A 23,588-nucleotide genomic window follows, 5' to 3' on the forward strand; every position below is an offset into this window, starting at 1 on the left:
GAGATCCAGGAAACATGCTGTTAGTGCTGGCCCAGGTGTCAGACTGAACTAGCATCTGTAGCCACATCAGGCTTGCCAGCCTTTCTCAGGATCCCTGTGTCCCTGTCTTGGGCATCTTGTCCAAGTTCCTCTGTAATGGTGTGATTCGTCAAAAACTTTGACCTATCAGGGAAATCTCAAACAAATTACTTTTTAAGAAAATAGAACTGCCCACTGTCTTCGGGCTATGCTCTTGGTAAGGGGGTGACTGGATTCTCAAAGGTCTAATGGAGAAGGTAAATCACGCAGACCAGGACTACAATCTTGAATCCAATTGAAGCAGTATTAAGAAGCAAGCAGGGGGAATTTAATTACCTGGCTTGTAATAGGACTTAAGTTGTCTGCTCCTCTAAGGGAATCTCCAGAATATTCCTCAGAGAATGGCAGGCAACGTTAAAACCCCATTAGTACCAATGTAATAATACCGTATTAGTTACCAATGGGATGTAACAGCCAAATAATGTCATTTAAACACAGAATGCAAACAGCAAGTGTTCTGACAGAAACAGTCACGTCCCCTGTTACTTGTCAAAAACACAGCAGTCTAAGGAAATGTCATCTCAGGGACCAGCCTACTCAGTGTCCTTGGGGAAGCCAACAGTTTGCTGAGAAAGGATCGCATCAGTCCTTTACAGTAGATTAGACCATTAACGAAAAGCCACCTCAGCCCACGGGCCCAGGATGGGAAGCGATCAGAGGAGAGCTGACTGGAAGTCAGGCAGCAGGCTCAAGACACACTGGGACCCCCTCGGGCTGGTGCTCGCCATTTCTCTTTGAGAACCTACGCTTCAGAAGGATCATGATGTTCCTGCTCAGCAGACAGGATTTTTTTTTTTTTAAGATTTTATTTATTTATTTGACAGAGAGAGAGAGAGATTACAAATAGGCAGAGAGAGAGAGGGAAGCAGGCTCCCTGCCGAGCAGAGAGCCCGGTGTGGGGCTCGATCCCCAGGGCCCTGAGATCATGACCTGAGCTGAAGGCAGAGGCTTCAACCACTGAGCCACCCAGGCACTCCTCAGCAGACAGAATCTTTAGTGTCTAATCTAACGACTCTGAGAGTAGGAGCACTGATAAACGGTTGGGTTGCAGAAGTAAAGGGGAAAAGCGCGGCCATTTTATTAGAACGCAGGGAAGGCCCCACGTGACTAACCTGACACATCGCGATGTTTTGGATCTGCTCTTCACGCACGCTACCGTAAAGCACAAAACCAGTCGGACGCGGCTAAGTTACTCGGAAGTGGCACGAAACCTTCCCTTCTGCCCTGGCCCCGGCTGCTGCCGTAGGTGCTCTAAGACACAACTCTTGAAATGGTTGTTCTAATACCACCTCACGGGACTTGACTCCCTTCCGCATAAGATAGGCGGGGTCTTCCCCTCCTGCTTCAGTCTGTCATTCCCCGCAGCCCTCTCCTTTAAGTCTTCCTGGGTCACCCTGCCCCATCATCTACCGCTCAGCCTCAGCTTTCCCGTCTCCACAATGGGAACATTAACAATAACATCTACCTCCCAGGGAACACGAAGAGTAAAGATGGACACATTCCAGCCGCTGGTGGGTCACAAACCCTTTTGGAACCGAGTTATGGAACCTATCTCCACTGCATGCATGTGTACAACAATTTTTAACCCTGACTTATAGGGATTTCAGGAATTCCCTGAGTCCCTATTTGGGGGAAAAGTTCAATTTAGCTGAACAAAGGTTTTTTGAACACCTACTATGTATGAGGGCTTTTTTTTTTCTTTAAATCAACAATATGTTTATCTATCTGTTCAGTCTAGAATACACATAAGATGGCTTCAGAATTGATAGCACATATTCTTGTGATAAAAAATCTGTTTACAGGGGCACCTGGGTGGCTCAGTGGGTTAAAGCCTCTGCCTTTGGGTCAGGTCATGATCCCAGGGTCCTGGGATTGAGCCCCGCATCAGGCTCCTGCTCAGCGGGGAGCCTGCTTCCCCCGACCCCCGCCTGCCTTTCTGCCTACTTGTGATCTCTGTCAAATAAATAAAAAATCTTAAAAAAAATTTTTTTTAAATCCGTTTACAGCTCTTTTTGTCTTTAGACTTACAGCAGAGTATCACAACACTGCTTTCAAAAGTTACTTTGATTTCTTGCTTCCTCCTCTCCTCAGTGTGGCTATACTATTCATTTGTCCTGCAGTTGGGTTTATTTGTTACTCTTTGTTTTCCACTTGGGGTTTTACCCACATCCTTGCTTTATTTATCTGTGTATCTGTGTCTCAAATACGGGAAACACGAATGCAGTTCTAAACATCACAATTACACAAAAAACAATGTCCAGAGAAATGTCACTTCCCTCCCACTCCCACCGCCCCCCTTCCTTTGTATCCCGTCTTGCACCCGTGTCCTGCGGATGAACAATCGAGTATTCGTTTCCAGACTCATCCTTCCTGCATTTCTTCTTGCCAAAGTGAGAAGACACATGTGCATTCTTATATCTTCTTCTTTCTACATTAAAGGCAGCATGCTCTAGATATTCTTTCCCACTTTGCTTTTTTTTTTTTTTTTTTTTTTGCTTGATAACATGTTCCGGAAATCCCTCCACGAAATTTCATGGAGATCATGCTCATTATTTTTTCCTAACTGCCTCGTATTCAGGTATAGTCCAGCTGATGTAACCACTCTTCTTTGTGACGGTACTGAGGTTGTTCTTTATATTTTCTACAAATGAAGTTGCAACAAATCACCTCAAGCATATGGATCTTTATAGTGTCGGAGGTGCATCTTCAGAGTAAATTCCTACAAGGACCGCTGGATCAGAAGATAAATGCATCCACAGTTCTGTTAGGTATCCCAGATTCCCCTCCGGAAGGGTTGTACCAGTCTGCAGTTCCACCAGCAACATGGGAGCACACCTGTTTCCCTAGAGCCAATCATGGAAATGTCCCCGCATGTACTGCATGCGGGGCAGAGATGGAACCGTTCGAGCCATAGGATCTGGAAGCGTCCCCTTCTCGGCTCCTCCAGAGCTACCCCTCTGGGCCTGGCCACAGTCATGTTGTGTCTTCCCGAGGCAGCTGCAGCCCCCTCTTTCCTCCCATGGCCTTGTCTCCATCCAGCAGCTTTTTTTTTTTTTTTAAAGATTTTATTTATTTATTTGACAGAGAGAGATCACAAGTAGGCAGAGACAGAGGGGGAAGCAGGCTCCCCGCTCAGCAGAGAGCCTGATGCGGGACTCGATCCCAGGACCCTGAGATCATGACCTGAGCCCAAGGCAGAGGCTTAACCCACGGAGCCACCAGGCACCCCAGCAGCTCTTTTTAAAGAGCTCTCTCTGTTCAGAATTCTCCAGGAGCTTCCCACCTCACTCAGAATAAAATTGAAACACTTCCCTTAGGTGAGGAAGCCCTAGGAGTCTGGCCTCTGGCTTGGTCTGCTGCCCCTCCCTTCTCCTCTCTCTCTGCTCTGGCCTCCCGGGCCTCCTGCATGCCAGCCCCCGCATTTGCCAAAGATCTCTACACTTGATGCTCCCTCTCTCTGAAACACTCTTCCCAGATACCACGTGGCTCACTTCCTCACTTTTTTTCAGGACTCTACTCTGATGTCACCCTCCGAAGTGACCTTAGGGCCTTTCCCTGACCAACCCACCTAGAACCGTGTCCCCTGTCCATTCTCTGGCTCTTTGCCCGGTTTTTCTTCAGGACACTCACCATCACTAGACATACAGTACATTACTGTGTTTACTTATTAGCTGACCAGCTGATCATCTATTTATCTGGCCTTCGGTAGAATATAAGGTTCACAGAGGCAGGAACTTTTTCTTGGCACACAACGAGCAATCTCTTTCTCTCTCTAAATTTGTTGGATGACCGAAGAGACTACACGGCAGAAAGGACAGGAGTTCAGACTCTCTTCTTCCTATTGTCCTTAAGACACAAATAATTTTTCCTCCCCAGAACTCAGGAGGACTTATCTTTGCCAATTGCTGGATCATTAATCATTACTATCTTGTAAAATTTCTTATACTGCCATTCTGAATGGCTACTGCTTATCTCTTTTTATTTAGCTCTCCCACTGCTTATTTATTCTCTCCCAACTGCATCATAAGATCAAACAGAGGCAGAAACAGTGCACAATCCCTGTTTTTTGTTTTCCCGTTTCACAATGCACAACGCCCAGCACTGATCAGGGGCTTGATAAATATTTGTTGACTGTTGATATATGATGCTGTTACTTCAGGCGAATAGGGACAAGATGAAAAAATTGTAGCTGATTAGAATGAGATAAGCTGTAAGCGTGCTAAAATAATTACTATTCCAAAAATGAACCCAAGCGATGTGTCAGCCTACTGGGAGGAAGGGAGAGAAAATGTCTACCCCTGCACGGAGTCCAACGACCATCTCTGTACCTCTCTGGCTGCAAGAAGGTCATTCTGTCCCTCTTCCTATAACCAGATAAGACAGCAACCAAGACCAATTTCTGATGTCCAGTTCCTAGAAATCTTCACACTGTCGTTCAGATATCTGTGCCTCCTACACGCTCTTGACAATTAGAAGCTTGATTCTCTGGCGATTCCTCTCCATCGCTAAATTCTGTGCAAACAGCCTGGGAGCTGGTGAGGAATGGAGTTTATGAGATCCCGCTTCATCTAGGAGCAGAGAGTGTGATCCAAGCCAGGCCCCCAAAGACTCTCATCTGTTGGCCACAACTTGAAGACCAACCACTCCTCACCGAGCCCCAGCTGATGTTGTATCCAGTGAGATCAAACCAGAACAAAACCCGAATGTTAGGAATCAGTGCAACATCATGAAAGGAGTTGTTCTCAGAACAGTCTAATGCAGAAAGCCAGTGTGACATAAGGACTCAGGCTGTGTGGTGGGAGACTGACACACGCAAAGACGGCGAGTAATGGCGAAACCACGGTCACATCGTACTGGCTGTACTCACATCACGGTTGTAATTTAAAAGTCACTCTCAGGCTAGAAAAGGGAGTGTGGTAAGTGGCTGAGGCATTTGGGGTCAAAACATGTGAAGCCTTTCTCTCAATGTCTAGGTGTGGCCATTCTGAGGTAACAAATATAACGTGAACCAGTAAGACTTTTATTCTGTTTCTGAGCATGTCAGGATGAAGAGTCGATCACTATTCTTACTCAGCAAAGATCCTGGAAGTTCTTCCCCAGTCTGCACAAATATGGGCAAGACTGTAATCCTGCTTACCGTGTCTGCTGATAAACCGGATACAACTTTCTACCACCAGAGGAATTGCCTGGCTGGAATCCTGAAAAGCCAAAGAGAAACATAACATCAGAATCTTTAAACAGCACAGCCCGGCGTCAGAGAAAATGGGCCAGACCGTGCAGGACTCGTCTCGACTGATCAGCGGCCAGTCCTCAAAGAAGCGTCTGGTCTGTCCTCCAAGTTCCAAAGCACGTCCACGACCACCCCCTTGGAATGCCACACGGATGCCGTAAACTCAGCACATCCTAAATGCGGCTGACCACCTTTCATCCCTAATCAGCTTCCCACCCTCAGCCACCCAAAATCCATTAATCAATACGTCCTGTCAAGTCTGCCTCCTAAATACCGCTCAAATCCACTTCCTTCTCTCCATCTCTACTGCTAGCAATCCGGTCCGTACAACAGAATCTCAATTCCCACCCTTGCAGGCCTCCCAACCACGTTATCCTTCCTTCACATAGCGGCTGGGTGATCTCTGAGAGCGCGCACAGCCCATCGCGCACTTTCTAGGCTAACTTCTTTCAAAGACCTCTCGTTAGTGTCTTTACCCAGCCCTGCGTGTCCAGGGTCCTGCCTTTGCCTCCGGCTTCATCCCCTTCTGCTCTTCCTCTAGTCTCTCTGTTTCAGCCACACCGGCTTTCTTTCCATTCCTTAGATCAGTTCTTTGTCCATGGCTTTGCATGAGCTGCTCCTGCTTCCAGAATGCTCTCCTCACCCTGGGATCCCACCCCTTAGTGTCTCAGTGCAAGTATCACTTTCTTAGGAATGCTTTCCCAGACTTCCCAGATGAGATCAGGTCCCCTGTCTACAGGATCTCAGCACCTTGTGCTTGGCTCTTAAAACCCTGATGGTGACTTAATAGTGTGAGTATGAATATCTTGTTTGCATTTGCCACCACTATAGCTGACGCTTCACATGGCAGATCCCATCAATTCTTGGCTCTCCACGATTGGCCATGATATTCTCACAAGGTAGGTGCTAATTAGTTTCAGTTGAGGATATAACAATGAACCAAGGGGCACATCAGAAATGGAGTTTATGGGGTGCCTGGGTGGCTCAGTGGGTTAAGCCTCTGCCTTCGGCTCAGGTCATGATCTCAGGGTCCTGGGATGCAGCCCTGCATCGGGCTCTCTGCTCAGCAGGGAGCCTACTTCCCCCTCTCTCTGCCTGCCTCTCTGCCTACTTGTGATCTCTCTCTCTGTCAAATAAATAAATAAAATCTTTGAAAAAAAGAAATAGGGTTTACTTGGCATAAAAGGTAAGAAAGAAAAAAACCCAATTCTTAGAAATTGTGGAAACTAATTGGTACTAGACTAAGAAGCAGGCCTCCCAGATATCAACCTTTACTCTGCCATTTTCCTACATGTCCCTGCCACTTACTTAACTTCTTTGGGCCTCAATTTGATGTCTGCCAGCTGGGGAGGGATGGGTGGTAAGGAGAGTAGTATTTCCTACTGGCACATGAACCTTAGTGCTTACCATTTACAGAGGAATTTATAGAGATGGTGGGTGATGTACTAGAGGCTTTAGATGGATTGGTCCTGGTAACAGTCCCATGGGGTGTGTATTGTTATTCTCATTGGACAAAAGAGGAGATGAAGGCTTAGCAAGGTGAAACAGCTGCTTATAGTGACACAGGCAGTAAGTGGCAGGGCCAGGATCAAACACAGGCAGTCTCCCTCTGAGACTGCACATCTCGCTGTTACCTAGCCTATACCCCAAGAGCTTAGCAAACACTGTCAGGTGTGTATACCCAGCCCACATCCCTGGAGCTCAGCAAACATTACCCGATATGCATACCAAGCATTACTAAAAGCCAGCAGGGCTTTATAATACAGCTAAACACCAAACAATTCAGCTATGGGGAAGAAAGGCATCAAACAAAGGGCCCTAAACCTAGCTAAAAAGGGCTGTAGAAGTTCAGGACAGGGGCACCTAGCTGATTCAATTGGTGGAGAGTGTGACTCTTGATCTTGGGGTTTGGGTTCAAGCCCCACGTTGGATATAGAGATTATTTAAAAAAAAATAAAATCTTTGTTTTATTTTTTATTTTATAATTTTTTTAGAGGGAGTGGGGGGAGAGAGAGAGAGAGAGAAAGATAATACTAAGCAGGCTTCACACCCAGCCAGAGTCCAGAGTAAAACACTTAACTGACTGAGCCACCCAGGTGCCCCCACCCCAGCAAAGTAAAATCTTAAAAAAAAAATAAAAAATAAAAAGTTCAGGACAGAGACTGGTTCTCAAGTGGTATGGGTCCTGTGGCTTTTGTCCCTTTCACAGGTTTGCCTACATCCTCAAGTTTTCAGCTGTGGCCCTGGGATTTGGCCAAGATCAGGGAAGGAGCTGGATTTCATGAAGAAATAGGCTGCCAGAAGCGTGGTGTGGCCTCTTACTCCCAAGCTTACTGGGACTGCAGGACGCTGCCACAGGAAGGCGTGAGGATGCCAAAGTAGAGCTGGGCTCAGAAAGGTCTCAAGGGCCCAAACGCTCGTCGTCATGACCCCCAAACCCAGCTGCCTCCTCCAGCTTTCCCACCACAGCAGCTGGTGCCTACCCTCTTGCTGCCACCCCTGACTTCCACCAGTCAGCCCAGGGCGATCTGAGAGGAAGACTCTTCGTCAGCCCTTCCATACTCTGATGAAGAAACTGGGTTCCACCATTAAAAATCAATCAACCAATCAATCCATCTCCATTTTTTGGAGGTCTTTTTTATGGTTACAAACACTGTTATTACATTTTTCTTATCTTTTTTTTTTTTTTAGAGTTTATTTATTTATTTGAGACAGAAAGAGAGCATGAGCTGAGCAGAGAAGCAGAGGGAGAGGGAGAAGCAGACTCCCCACTGAGCAGGGAGCCCGACGTGGGGCTTGATCCCAGGACCCTGAGCCGAAGACAGACGCTTAACTGACTGCACCACCCAGGTGTCCCGTTATTACAGTTTTCATTTCTAAAGAGTAGTCAGAGTGATAATGAGGTTACTGATATGAGGGTTTGTAAAGGTTTTCTGGCCCCAGGTTTGTATTTAGAGACCCAAAGAGAGGTAGGTTGGGAAGCTCATGGGTTACTGGCTTCAGCAAGTTATGGGACTGCCAAGTGCTGCCTAGACTTGCAGGAAATGGAGCATCGACGGTCAAGGGAAGCACGCAGCGTTGTAGAGAGCAAGACACTGAGCCTGCCCGTCCATGGTTACCGGCGGTGCGTCGCAAGTAGCCCAGAGGGCCAATCGGTGGCAGATAAGAGTGGGCCAGAGACCGGCCCCACCACACAACAGTACTTTCCTAGTCTCCACTGTTCCAGGGGAGCCCAAGACAGAGTCTATAGTGGGAGCAAACACCAGACAATGTCATGAAGGCCTCAGACCCTCCTACTGCCCACCCCTCTCCTTGTAATACTTCTGAGCTCTGACTGAATTCATTTCCCCAGGATGTGCCTATGTGCTCCTGTGGGGCCACAAAGACCCTCCCTTCACCACTGATTCTGCACACCACTGATTCTGGCCCCGTGTGTGCTCTCTTCCAGTGTCTGTCTCTCCCCTTCTTCCTCTGCCCTTCCCTTCTCCAATGTTAGAATCTGTATCAGTTTAATTCTTCAGTTTGTGATATATTTGGTGGTATAATCCTAGGGCTGGAAGGGGCCTTTAGGGACAACTGGGCCAAATCTCCACTGGACCAGATTAAGGGTCATTTCAACCAAAGGCAGAGGGAGAAAGGTAGCAGGCATCACTTGGAAAAGATAGTAAAGCAGGGGTCCTGTGATTTGCGGGAGAGAACAATCAGGAATGTGGCCAGATGGTGCCTAAATAAACTATGGTTTGGCATAATTTCTCCTGAGGGAGAGAGTTAGGATTTTTGCTGGGTACTGATCTCTATTACATTTCTTAGATTTCCATTTTACCAGGGAAGAAAATACAAGTCTACATGACCGATTAGATGTTGGTGATGGGAAAGAAAGAGGCATAAAAGACAATACTCAGGGCTTTGGGGACGTGAGGAACAGAGCCCCCCCGCCCCCCACCATTAGGAGAAACAGAGAAGTTAGGGGATGTGCTAAGGGAGTTAGAATGGGGCGGGGGCAGGTGAGACGGATGCTCAGGGGAGGAGGCGCTATTTCAGTTCCCAAGCTGATGTCCAGCCGATCAGTTCGACATTCGATCCAAAGACTCAGAGCAACGGACACTTGAGTTAGGAGAGGAAAGTTCCTCTAAGGGAATGAAGCGAGAAGGGAAAGAATATGGAGGAAAGTCAAAAGGGCATCAAACCTTGGGAGCGCACCTACCTTTAGAGAAATGGAGAAAGATGACAAGGAAGAGGCAGAAGTAATGGGAAAGAGAAAATGCTGGGCTGGAGGGTAGCAGGGAAAGCTGAGAAGAGGCAGCCGAGACAGAACAGGCTGGGTGGTCTGAACCCAGGCTTTGCTAGGGTCAAAACTGGAACCCATGAGGGATGCTCAAAAGCTACCAGATTCTTCATCTTGTTTGGCTGATTTGCCATAAAAAACCAAACAATTATTTATTTCCTTATACAAGATTGCTCATCTTCCAGACGACTATTTACCTGCCTGCCTAGTGTAGAAAAACTCTTTACCGACCCACCATTAGATCTGAGCTGCTGCTGGCGTGGGAGGGATGGGGTGGCTGGGGGATGGACACTGGGGAGGGTGTGTGCTATGCTGAGTGCTGTGAATTGTGTAAGACTGATGGTTCACAGACCTGTACCCTGAAACAAATACTACATTATATGTTCATTAAAAAATAATAAAATAAATTTAAAAAAAAAGATCTTAGCTGCTGGAGAGAAACTGGGGCAGCAGAATGGAAACAGGTCTTTATTTGATTGGGGTTTGGGTGTACCCTGGAGCTCTTACGCAAATCTAGCGCCAGGCACATATGCTCCACCTGCCACTGTGTAGACGTGGCAGGATGGCGTGAGATGGGCACTGCTCCCCTCTGACAGCGTGTCTGGCCAGGGCCGCCTACTGCCCGCCAAACCGTGGTCTCCCACATGTCCACGGCCACAGTGGAGGCTGGGAGGCCCCCGCACCTCGTACCTCTGTTTCAGCCAGATGCAGGATGCCCAGTTTCAGCCCAGGAACTGAAACGAACAAATGCTAAGTTCAGCCCTATCCTTGGTGTTGAAGGGAAAAAAGCTGGCTCCCTCTTTAAAATATCCACCTATTAATTTAATTTTATTTTTTTTTTGAGATTTATTTATTTGTTTTAGAGAAAGAAAGAGTGCATGCTAGTATGCGTGCATGTGTGCAAGTGGGGGGGAGGGGCAAAGGGAGAGGGAGAGAGAATCTTTAAGCAGACTCCCTGCTCAGCATGGAGCCTGATGCGGGGCTCAATTCCACAGTGCTCAGATCATGACTTGAGCTGAAACCAAGAGGCGGGCACTCAACTGACTGAGCCACCCAGGCACCTGTCCATCTATTAGTTTTAAATGCAACAGATCATCCTTGGAAGGCACTCCATTCTTCTCTGTTTTTTTTTTTTTAAGATTTTATTTATTTATGTATTTGAGAGAGAGTGTGTGAGCAGGGAGGTGGGAAAAGAGGGAGAGGGAGAGGATCTCAAGCAGACTCCAAGCTGAGCGTGGACCCCAACGTGGGGCTCCATCTCGTGAGCCTGACCTGAGTCGGACCCTTAGCCAACTGAGCCACCCTGGTGCCCCCATTCTTCTCTAGTTGATGGGAGAAGGGGCAGAAGAAAGAAATAGAGGAACCAGAGGAAGAAAAGATGCAATGAAATTTGTATAAACTAAAAAATGTATAATGATATCTGATTACATTTATACATAATTATATTTAATTATAAATTTTAAAATGTATAATTGTATCACTACGATGAAATCCAAAGCAGGGACGCGGAAAAAACAGTGACAGCAAAGCTAGGACAAGGGAGAGCTCTGCCATCCGAGTATCTGGCGGGAGGGCCCAGCTGGTGGAGCCATCACAGGGGCTGAAGATGCTACTGGGGCTGCTGACACAACAGAAACCATGTGCCCTCTACATTCGATTATCTCCCTGTGGCTACAGCCACTGTGAATTACCCACAACGATTTTTTAAAGCCTGGATCGGTTCTCCCCTGCCCCCAGCAGACACAAAAGACATTGCGGAGCGCTCTCCCCCTCCTCCCTGCTAACGGCCTGCTACATAAATGGTGTGAGCTTAGGGAACCCAAAATCATTTCAGTATTTGCGATAAAATATAATTAGGAAGTAAAATTTGCTGCTGCAAAAAAACACTAATTAATTTTTTTTTCTTTTGCACAGTCACAAGTACTGTTTAGACTATCCACTGATGTGCACTACTGGCCCTGCCTTCCAAGATCCTGCCCTGAGATCGGCAACGAGAGCTGGCTGACCAGCGTCAGGTTTTAGTACGACACCGAAGATCACGCGCAAAAGCACAGAGCTGAGCCTCAGGTGGCCAATCATTCTCCGGCCAGATTTAGCTTCACATTTTTAGCATGTCTAAGAGATGCAACCAGGATGATCACAACTCCAATATAAAAAAAAAAAAGAAACCTGCACACCTACAGCCATCCGGTGTAGGTGTCTGGCCTAGGTGACCAGCTGCTGGGAGCTACTCACATTTGGAACTTAACTATAAAGTGTGAGGCCCCTTTCACGGTGTCCTAGAGAAGCGACACCATGGGCAGGTCTGGCACGATCTGCTAAGTCAAACCAAATCTCCAGCAAGGAGGAGGAGGAGGGGGCATGACTAGAGAGGGAGGAATAAGTCAGGAAGACTCCATCCAGCTGAGCCGGCTATATCAATGAAGTCGCTGTACTGTTAAACGTACTCTGACTGAATGGGATCTTCCAAACGCAGGCAAGAAGTCAGGAAAGTGTCTGTCCTGCCCACAGCAGGGTTCCATAAACACCTATGGGATGTGATCATAACACCCGACCAGCCTGGTTCTTGCTGGGCCCTTACCTGCTTCCTCACAGTAGAGCTACGCCTGTGGTCGACCCCGCCAAATCAGAGAGGACCGGACCCGCGCCAGGGAGAAAAAAGAGAAAACAGGATTAAAAACAATCTGTGTGTTAATTAATGAAGCAAGCAGAATTATTCAGCTCCGTCCCAGAACCAGCTAAGAGACTTACCGAGTTACTTTCCAAATTAAGCCCAATAAGGCTCCTTCAGAACAGAGGTCTCTGTACTTACTACCTGCCACCATTCAAAACCAGACAAGGAAGGAACTAGTTCAATGTGCAGTAACATGTATCTGCACTGGACAGTAAGATTGTCTCTGTTTGCAGGAGACCCGAGAAAACACCAAAGGAAGCTACAGTTTTCTTTCTCTTGGAAATCCTTAGGGAGCAATTTTCCTAGAGTTTCAAGGACAGAGCAGCAGACTGGAAGGAACCCTGGCAATCCTTTGTGTGATTGTCTTGCAAAGCTTCAGGGAACCTTAGACACCTCTTCTCCGAGGGACTGAGACTCAGACACAATCCCCCCAAGCAAGGACAGCAGCGCAGCCCCGTCTTTGGTGACATGAAGGCCCAGAGCCTGGCTGCTGGGCTCCCTCCGCCGCTTCTGCCAGGCCGCTCCTGAGGAACCTCTTTGGAATCCGAGAGCTCCTCGGATCTAGTGGGAATGCTCTTTCTTGTCTCATAGATGAGGAAACTGGAGTTCGAAGGAGGGAAAGGAGCAGCCCACGGTCACCCACCATAAGGAAATTCAACTCAGCTTTTTTTCACTCCCACAGAGCCTTTCCCAGATATGGGGCTTCAGGTGAACTTACATTAAGACTCTATCACCAAGACGATATTCATTCCATGGGATTCCATTATCCTGGTTCCCTCTAGTCAACAAGACTGGTATATTAATGGGATCTTTACTATAATCCACAATGACAAAACGGTGAAAGCCAAATGAAGCTATTTCTAAATAATGAGCCTATAATTGTAAATGGCCTCATGATTATTGTGTGTGTGTTGGCAGATATAAGTGGTTGATATAATGGGCTAACCCAGGGTCTCTCAGGAGTCCAGCCCATTAAAGCTCTCTCCCCAGTTAAATCAGCACATTTTTAGGCATCGGAGAACCGTTGGCGGGATGAATGCCTTACTCTCCGCCAGCTCACGAGTTTTCTCAGAGCAGCTACATGACTGGGAGGGAAAATATTTGGCTGGGGTCGGGGAGGGAGGGGAAGGTGGGGAAAGACTGGGAGGGCTGCATACTTGTACATCAGGCAAGGATTTCTACCAATGCTGTCTGGCAAGCCAGTGCAAAGTAGTATTTCTTTATCCAGCAACAGTGAGGGGCTGTCATCTTTTCCACGCAGAAAATCTCGGGTCAAATGCTATCTTCTGATCTTCCTTCTCTGGGTCAGAGACTTCCCCAAACCACATGCTGAAATCCAGCAGCTAAGGGTAGGTTACCAGGTTCCTCCAGAGCCAAACACTTCTTTTCCATGCAGACCCAATGGCTTTAGGGAAGCCTCTGAAACTACTTCAGCGTATGGTAACTCCCTTCATCCCATTCTGCTCGGCTCTCGCCCCAAGTCACAGCAGACCCCCTTTCCATCTGAGGCCTGATGGGTTCGGCAAGGCAAAGGGAAGGAAGCAGCCCCCCCACCCCAGTCCCCTCCTTTGCACAGTCACCCAACACCTTCGCACTTCAACTCCTCAGCTCCTTCCCACCGCGGGACCACTCTACCCCCATGGGCGTCTCTTCATCCCTCCCAGGGGCTGTCCCAGGCCACACCTACCTCGCCAGACTGCAATCTGTCCGCTGACCTGTTGGAAAGACAAAGGCAAAAAGCTCATGTGGAAGCAGAAGGAGAGAGAGACGAAGACTCACTCCCAGGAGTTAACTGACATGCCCTCCCCTTCTCCCCAGAAAGCCGCGAGCCTCACGGACTGACTGGCCTTCCAGGCAGAAAAGAAGAGAAACGCCCAGAGCCTCTGCCTGGGCAAATGCTGTTTCTCATGCTTGTTCCCAGCGCTGCTGCTATGTCCCTGACGCTTAGGTGTGCCAGCCCTGCTCCCCAAAGGGAAAACGGGGTGGCTGTATGGGAACAGCAGCAAGGCGGATCGTGTTTTAGAGAACAAATTACTAGAAGCCTTCCCAGGGGTGAAATCCAGCTTCTCTTCTGTGTATGTGGGTGTGTGTGTGACGAGGGAGGGACGAGTTTGCTTGCTCCAGAGTAATGGACACACACACACACACACACACACACACACACACACACATACTACACACACGGTGCGAGGGTGGCAAGGGAAGAAGGAAGAAGGAAGAATTGTTTGCAGGGAGGAGGGAGAAGATAAGGACATTGTAGTTTTTAATCCATATGAAGTTCTCTTAGGTTGGCTGGGGTGACAAGGGAGAAATGAGATTTAATTGCTATCAAATTTGTGGTTCTCAATCCAATAGCAGGCCCTAATATTAAGTTTAATGGGTCATAGCCAGCTTTAAAAAACGAAAATCTTAAAGTTCCTAAGAGTTCTTATGTTTAAAAAAAAATACATAGGCATATGCATATGGGCCACGATGTGATCTGTTTGCTTTCAGTTCACCAAGCGTGGTCTGCGTTAGATAAACCAGGGGCAACACGAGCCGGTGCTGAGCTGGGAGATCATCCCCCACCAGCCTCCTCAATGCTCCTGGAAAAACAACTCAAAGGACCGGGCGGGAGGGGTGGGGGGGTTGAGGAAGGGCTTTTGCTTGCCTTTAAAGGTTGCTAATTGTCGATTACACTTCGGCGCATCCTGAACAACATCCCCCCCCTCCCCTAACAGCCTCTCATTACTAACGGCTCTGCTTTCATCTGCGAAAATATTATTCCGAGCCATTATTTTCAACATCTGTCCCATTTCCATTCTGGAATACTCATACACATCAATTATCCCTCTGTGGCAAGAACAAGGGGCTCTCGCATTACGGTGACAAATACATTCAGAAGGCGGGCCATGGTGACTCGCTCACAGGAAGGTCTGCGGCTATTTCCTTCCTTACTGCTCAAGCTTGTCATCTTTAGATGAAGGCAATTTGCAGCACTAATGAATGGACACCAACCTTCGCCCCTCCGCAGTAGCAAATCTGGTACATGTTTGTGTGTGTGCAAACCCACTCACACACACACACACACACACACACACACACACACACACACATTCCCAAGACCCTGTTCCCCATTTCACTTATGAGCTATGCTCAGATTGTTTAAGCCAAAAAAAAAAAAAAAAAAATTTGGTTAGAACTTGCTTCAAATAGTTCTGGGCTTTCTTTCCTCCGATACCCTATGAAGCAGTCTGATAACCCAAGAGTGAAGATTTTTCTGTAAGAAAAGCTGGGCTCCCAACACCCAAACCTGTTCAGCCTGAGTCCCTTGGGTGGCAGGGAGGAAAGAGAACAGAAGTGACCTAACAGGCATGCTTCACATAAAAGAAAATGCCTCTACAATCACGGGATCAAAGATATCAGAGATAAAAAGAATTCAGCATCTGGGGGAACCGTCCAGTGCGGGAGGAAGATGGGACGGGATGAGCGGGTGGGAGGCTCTGGTGTGACAAGTGTGGCTCTTATTCCCGACGCCAATGAGCCAGCAAGTACCCCCGTGCTTCTCTTCACTCTGCAGTTTGTCTGAAAAGCGCTCAAGAGTTCGTTTTATGTGAGCCTTCTCTGCTGGTTTGCCTCCCGCCAGTGCTGCCATATACTGCTGCCGCCTCCTGGCCCCGTCTCGGAGTGGAGAGATGAGCAGGGCAGGAAGGAGGGGCAGGCACTGAGAGGCATCCCCAACCTGGGAACCCATTAGTCATAGGATGCTGAGAGCTAGGCAGGACCCGGGCAGGGTGCCCAAAATCCCAGGGAAGCTTCTCTCTCAACCTTCGCCTTCTGTTTGACAGCTGAGGAGACAAAGTCCAGAGTGCCAGTCCAGTTCCCTGCTCTGCTACTTTCCAGGGTCTGGGTAAAATCATCCTTGATTCCTGGACGAGACAGGCCGTTCAGTACCACGGCCTCAGCACGGCCACGGCGGACAGGGCTGCCGCTGAGCAGCAGGACTCTCCCAAGCGGAAAGAAAGCACTGCTCTACACAGGCGTCTGGGAGTCAGGCCTGCCTTCGAGAAGCCTCTCTTCTCCTCAGAGCCGCTGCTCTCCCGGCTCGCCGGCCCTGCCTGCCGGCTGCCGCCTCGGTCCCGCTACAGAGGAGCTGAGAGTTTCCACAACGTGTCTGGAGGATAAGGGACCCATCGGCTCCTATACCCCAGCTGTGGCAGAGAAGGGGGCCGGGTGGAGAGCAAGCACGCGCCATTTAAACAAATGGATGGTGCACATTAGCGCTTCATTAAGCATCGGCCTCCTCCCATTACTCAAGCAGTCACTGGGGCTGCGAGCGAGCTTCCCATCAAACAGGCTAGGAAAAGCAATGCATTCACATAACAAGATCAGGCCCGTGGGGCTCAGGATGGAGGCTCAGCCAGGTAGCTCGGGGCCTGGTCTTCCCCTCATTGCCAAACCTCCAGCCGAATTTCCACACTCACTTTCTCCCAGGGTTTTCTGGAGAAGGTCGTGCTTGGCTTGTAGCTTGGTGATGAGGTTCCTGCCCTCCAGGTACTCCTTCATTTTCTGTAAGGGACGAAGAGAAAGAGCGGTCAGACTCCTGAGGAAGAAGAAGCAGGAGGAAAAAAAAAATCACAGATGCGCAGCTGTATAATTTCCTTTTTATAAGAGAGCATTTCGTTTCTGACCCGATTTCTACTAGGTCCTTTTTTATCTCTTTATTTCTACTCAGGCCCTGAGCATCTGGACGGCTGCTGATTTCCAGGGTGCCTGGAGAGCGAGCTCCATGCTGGCCAGTCCCAAACCGTCTCTTAGAGCCCCTCAGCCATCACTTCTGGTTCCTCCGAAGAACAGGGGGCTGGGTGTGGAGTGGAGAGACTCACTGAGCCCAGATCCTCTTGGTGTGAGGACACACACCTGCCACTTGTCACCTCCACTGATATCCTGCCGCACCCTGGCCCCACCCCGGGGTGCATTCCAGCACATCATGACCAATGCCAATGGCTTGGACTCAGCACGGACAGCATCTCCGTCTGAGCTCTCTCTTACTCGGCTCCCTCCTCTCTTCTGCACGGAGTCTTGGCAGAGAGCTTGGGATTTCTGAGCATTTGGAGAGAGGGGCTGCGGCCCCCCACCCCGCATATACATGTAACGGCAGTTCTCAACACAAGATAAGGTGATGGAAATGCGCTCCCAGCTGTTCTACCCGTCAAAACACCATCACTGTGCAGCATTTTCTGATGTGACCTCTCTCAGCCCTTATCTGCCCCGGGAGGGACTCGATTTCCCTGGACAATTCATCAAATCTTCAAAATAACCCTACGAACTCAGATTAGCACGTCCCCATTTTACGGATGAGGGCACCAAGATTTGGAGAGATTAAACAGGTTGCTTGAGGTCAAACAGTGAGTGAGCGGCGGAGTCAGTTTCCAGACACAGGTCGTTTGACAATTCGGTGCGTGCACTCAACCGACAAGACAGCACGCTCCATCCGTCAGGGTGCCCGGCAGAAGGAGGAGCAGAACAAAACTTCAGAGTATTAATTCTTTATATACACGGAGCAGTTCAGGAGTTTTCAGAGCCCCTTAGTACACTGTCCCACGTGACTCTGCAGAGCACATCAGGGAAGACAACATCGCTGGCTGCTTGCTACAGATGAGAAGATGACCTTGGGAGACGGCAGCTGAACTGCAGGTCGCTGCCAGCTAGGAAATGGGAGTGCCAGGCCATTTTGAGCCTTGACACAGTGTCTTTCTACACTACCCTGCAGCCGTTCACAGGGACCATCGTTCACCCTGGTTGTCTCCTTATACAACGGCTTGCGTCTGCTGGGCTGGGGGTCATCTGCCCACGTCTAAATTCAGAGGCAAATTGGCAGTGTTGCCGGGTATGATCCATGACTCACTGGGGACACATGACATAGTGGAGGAGGGAAAGTGGATAAAACATTTCAAATTGTAATACTTCTGTACTTCTTTTGATGTATTAAGCAAAAAGGATAATTATACATCAAGCGTCTGATTTTATGGCTATTACCACATAGGATGAAGGCAGGAAAGAAAGGTGAAAAAAATATGAGTTACTTTTACTCTGTCCCTTTCTGTACAGTGTAAAATTTTAACCAAGAGTGTGTATTTCTTCTCTCTCTTTCTCATGCAAAAACAAAGAAAAAGCCTGCTTTCTCGGGGATGCACATCTTGGCTTTCCCATGCTCCCCGGGTGCCCCCACGTGTACCTATGCAAATTGCACACGGCCCGGGCACAGAGGGCTTCCGAGTCATGTGTCTTCCTCTCCAGACTGCCTCTTCCCTAAGGTCAGAGTCATTATTCTTTGCATCTCTGATGCTTAGTACCATGCCCAGCTGACAGTAGACATTCAATAAATGCTTGAAGAATGAGGAAAGACACAAACAGTCTCATTCTCCTCTGAGAGAACCTTCCTCAGTGGTCACAATCCAAGCCCTCAAATGTAGCCCTACTCTCTCAATTAAGTCTAAAGCAAACAAAAACAAACCCTATACCAAATCATTTCTGTTGCTTTACTTCTGACCTGTTCCCTCTGCTCCTTTGTGCCTGTGCATGAGAACATCTGTGTGACAACAAGACTCCCTTGTCACCTTCCCCTTTCCATCTGCTCCAGCTGCCCGCTCACCTGCTGTCGGTCTTCCCTGGGTGACAGCCTAATCCCCACCCAGTGCCTAACTGTGGGGCTGGGAACAGCACTGCAGGGCCCAGAGGTGGAAAACATTCAGGAAACATCTATTGCTAACATCTCGACCCTCAAAGGCCCCTCTTCGGAAGGTTACCCCAGGAGACTCTAAAGGTTTCCTAACGAGGAAAAAAAAAAACTCACCAAGAAAACTGTAACCCTTAAGACAAGACCAGACTGCTCAGAAAACAGCCAATATTCTCGAAGGAGATGGATGCAAATTCCTTCCTCTCACTCATGTTTCTACTTGTGACTCCGGAAATGAATTTTTCATTCATGTCACGGTTTGAGAGTTAACTCTGGCTGTCACTTGGCGAACCATTAAAATAAATAATAATCTGATAAAGATGTATGATGGGTCACCTTTCCAGGTCCCCTGAAATCCTGAAGGATCAAAAACTATGCTGAGGTTGACCTGCATCCCTAAGAGCAGAAATAATGGTTGGAAGTTTTCCATCTAGGTAAGCAGGCGGTGGGAGGGAAAAGCCGTCCTGGAGTTCACAGGCATATTGTCACCTCCCTCTCCCTCCTGTTAGTCAGCCCTGGTCTGTATGAAACAGAAGCTGGGAGAAACGACCTGTCCTTTACTGGCAGAAGACCTCGGTGCTCACTGGACAGAAAGGAGCCAAGGCAGCTGAAGGCAAGGAAGGCGTAAGCGGCTTTCTGATGACTTCTGGAGACCAGCAGGCCATGAAAAGAACTGCTGGGGTGCCTGGGTGGCTCAGTTGGTTAAGCAACTGCCTTCGGCTCAGGTCTGATCCTGGAGTCCCGGCACTGAGTGCCACATCGGGCTCCCCACCCAGCGGGGAGTCTGCTTCTCCCTCTGACCCTCCCCCATCTCAGGTTCTCTCTCTTATTCTCTTTCAAATAAATAAATAAAATCTAAAAAAAAAGAAAGAAAGAAAGAAAGAGAGAAAGGAAAGAACTGTTTATGTGTTATCTCCAAATCCCTTCCTTGGTCAGTAAGGGTCTCTTTCCTCATTTAAAGCATGTTCTGATACAGGTAATTCATTTTTTTTCTCTCCTTTCCCTGCACCTGCTCTCCTCCCAAACATCCACAAGAAAATTCACTAACCTTGAGTTGTTATCAAGGGAGAAGAGAAAGGGCAGGGTTCTGTTTTAGATCACCAAAATAGAACCAAGTTCCTAATTCACAGTCTGCCTGGAGCCATTCTGCAAACTCCACATTTTACACTCAATATTATGAAAACTGAGAATTTCTTCAAAAAGTACGAAGGGAGGCAAAGAGTCTACTGGGTGGTTTGGTTCTGTTTGCCACTAGAAGCCTTCAATTCAGTTCGATGATCTCATTAATTTACTTCTTACAATTCCTAACTGATTACTAACTGCTGGCGATGAATTTTATTTATTGAAAAGTATTAATGGAACAGTTTTTCTCTCAGGACCCTTCCTCCCTGACAGACATTTTGTTGCAGTAAAATGAAAGAGCCTTAGTTGAGAAACTGTAGTCCTACTGCTTACCTTGAGCAAGTCACTGACCCCTCATCTGAAGAACCAGGATAATGGTATCTTTCCCCCAAGGCTGTTAGCAGACGGAACAGGATGACAAGCATGACCATGATTATAGCTCACAATCCAGACAATCAGCAGGCAGTCAGGAGTATCCCTTCCTTGTATCTGAATCACCCGCTCAGATAGCCTAAAAACACAACTTCCCCAAACCTCTTTGCTTTGTGCTAATATATATGACAGTGGAATCAAAACAGGTTTCTGATCTTCAGAATAAAAAAGTAAGACGCACCAAGAATGTTTTTCCAATTAATTTAAAATACCTCTTCCCTTTAGTATGATGGAAGTATAAATCTCATGGACCCTGTCCATGCCTTGGATTTTTAAAAAAATATTATTTATTTATTTATTTGAGAGAGAGAGCATGAGCAGGGAAGAGAGGGAGAGGCAGACCCCCTGCTGAGCAAGGAGCCGATGTGGGACTCGATCCCAGGACCCCGGGATCCTGACCTGAGCTGAAGACAGACGCTTAGCCGACTGAGCCACCCAGGTGGCCCTCTGCCTGGCATTTAATCCGGGTGAACTGAAGGCCATAAACGCCCACTGCTACAAAGGGGTGTGGTGGGTGGGAGGAGGGAGCCGTGTTGAGCTGGCCCCATGCACAGAGACACACGAATGTCATTACGGGGTGACTGCTTTCCTGCCATCCAGGCACACTGACATTTCTCTCCTCTTTGTTGGTTTGTAAAGCAGGAAACGGCTGTCAGACAGAATACGTAACAGAGCAGACCTGTAAAACGGCAGGCATCTCCCTCTTTAACTGACAGGGTAGGGGCTCAGTAGGGATCTACCTAGCACACATTTCCTGAATGCCTTTAGGAGAGGACCAAGATAAAAAAAAAAGATCTTGGACCACACCAGATCTAGGTCTAGAGCACTGCCCCAATGGCCAAGATATCATCTTCTCTCCTGTGTTCTTACCAATTTTGTGCCCAAGAATTCAGGCAGTTTATTAGCCATGACCTTTAACTCCTTCTTCACTCCTTCCCCCATATAAGAACCCCATAACAACCCCCGTACAGGGAAATACTTAGGAGAAATGCCAGCCTTATAAGGCTTTGACAATCCTGGGCTAAACAGGGAGTGTTACTTGCCACAAGCTGGGAACTGGTTAAATAAAAATGACGGTGAACCCATTCATACAGTGGAATTCTGTGCAGCGATCTAAAAAGGAGGCAGAGCTCTTTGGACTAATATGAAAAAAATTAAGTGAAAAAAGCAAAGTGAAGAACAGTATGAGTTGGCCTACTTCTATTTATACTTCTCTTTATTTGATTTCATTGTATTTCTAATGTAATTCTATCGCATTAAAGGATAAGTCAATGGTTGTCTACACAGAGACTATCTCTGGAAGAACACAGAAGAAACCAGTTTCAATCCCTGGCAGAGGGGAGAGAAAGTGAGGGCCAGAGAAGGGGAGGAAGCATGACTTGTTCTGTATGCTGTTTTGAACTCTTTGCATCTCCCCAAATATGTGTACTATATATGTATATTATATATTTTTTTATATTTTATTTATATGTATTTAATTTATTTATATATATAAATATATATTTATATATAAATATATATTTTTTATATTTTATTTATAAATGTATTTTATATATATATTTTAATTTCCTTATTTTTAACAATCACAGTAAAAAAAAAAAAAGCAATGAGATAAAAAGTAGACACTGCTGGGTTGTGTGTTATAAAAGATGAGTTGATGCAAAGCCCAGAAGATCAGGAAACATCACCTCACTTAGGGCAAGAGAGAGGAGAAAGCTGGGCTGTTTCTGAGCCTTTTCTTCACCTCAGCTTCTTCAGCAGAGAGGACAAAAGAAGCCCATGGCCTGAGACCAGTTGACCGAGTTTTAGTTTTATTTATTTACCTATTTAGAGAACATGTGCATGTGTGGTGGGGGAGGTGGGGGGAGTAGCCAGTGGTACAGAGGGAGAGAATCCTAAAGAGGTTTCACACACAGCACGGAGCCTGTCAAGGGGCTTAATCCCATGACCCTGAGATCAGGACCTGAACTGAAATCAAGAGTTGGACACTTAACCGATGTAAGCCACCTAGGCACCCCCCCGAGTTCTAGCTTCAGCTCTCACTGAGTCCCTTGGAAAAGCTACCCAACTTCTCCGGATTGGGGGGTTTTGGTTTTGTTTTGTTTTGTTTTTCATCTTTCAAATGAGAACGTGGTTAGATGATTTATAAAAATCACTATAAGCTTTTAAATTCCATGTTTACTTTCTTGGGACTCCTGCAAATGACCGACCTTTATAGGACATGCTTAAATTTCCAATCGATGTCCTCTGGGCAGATCAATTTGATGACAGCTGAGAATGGCTAGACAGCTTTCTAGCGGCCCTCTGGGTTGCTAGGCACACTACCTACAAGTCAAAGCCATGGTAAGGGACCTCTTCCCAACTTTCCACGGGAAGGGAGCTTCTCGGATGCTCTACTCTGATGTTTCTGAAGGACACAGAAAAAATCAGGGGTGACGTCTGTGGAGGCAGCAGACGAGGAAAAGCACATCTACAGTTCTTCGGGCTTCGTATAGTGTGGCAAGCACAGGCAGTCATGCTAATATGCACACCCCCCCTTATTTAAATGTCCATTTTGCCACCCCCCAAAAAGCCCTTTTATCATGAAATGAATTATTTGGTGCATTCCCAGCACCAGTCACAAAAATGATGAACTCTCTTATACATCGATTACTACAGAAGCCCAGACAAAAAAACGCTCCTGTTAGCCATGGAAATTTGGACATAATTTTGATAAGTAGGCCCCTCGGCCACAAAAGACAGGAAGTGGACTAGGAGCAAAAGGGTGGGCAGGATTTGAGAGGTCATCAGTTTGGATATGGTCATCCCTGCTCTTACTAAGGGTCAACTTTGAACACATGTCATTGCTTCACTGAAAGCCAGAAAGTAATTCTGACAGTCTTAAATACAGATTTTTTATGTCAAAATTTCTTATTTAATAAGAAAAATGGAAATCTGCTGCAATGTAATGAGATTGGGTCATTAAGTAGTGTTATATCTAAGCAGTGCAGACAGACCAGCCAAACAATCCTATTATTAAAAGCCTCTAGAGTGTTCAACAACCTCCCGA

General features: G+C 47.4%; 1 protein-coding gene across 2 annotated transcripts in view; it reads right to left on the minus strand.

The window, feature by feature from the left end:
- SRGAP2 (SLIT-ROBO Rho GTPase activating protein 2) overlaps positions 1 to 23,588 on the minus strand; it is a 226,089-nt gene that overhangs the window by 27,446 nt on the left and 175,055 nt on the right. For both annotated transcript variants that reach the window (XM_080823944.1, XM_080823943.1), the window contains exons 10-13: positions 16,731 to 16,815; positions 13,955 to 13,982; positions 12,175 to 12,199; positions 5,216 to 5,276 (exon numbers count right to left, since the gene is read on the minus strand). In XM_080823944.1, coding sequence (XP_080680070.1) covers positions 5,216 to 5,276; positions 12,175 to 12,199; positions 13,955 to 13,982; positions 16,731 to 16,815 — 199 coding nt within the window. The remainder of the gene's footprint in view (positions 1 to 5,215; positions 5,277 to 12,174; positions 12,200 to 13,954; positions 13,983 to 16,730; positions 16,816 to 23,588) is intronic.

This window comes from Martes martes (genome assembly GCF_963455335.1).
Source record: "Martes martes genome assembly, chromosome: 15".
Classification (NCBI taxonomy): Eukaryota; Metazoa; Chordata; class Mammalia; order Carnivora; family Mustelidae; genus Martes; species Martes martes.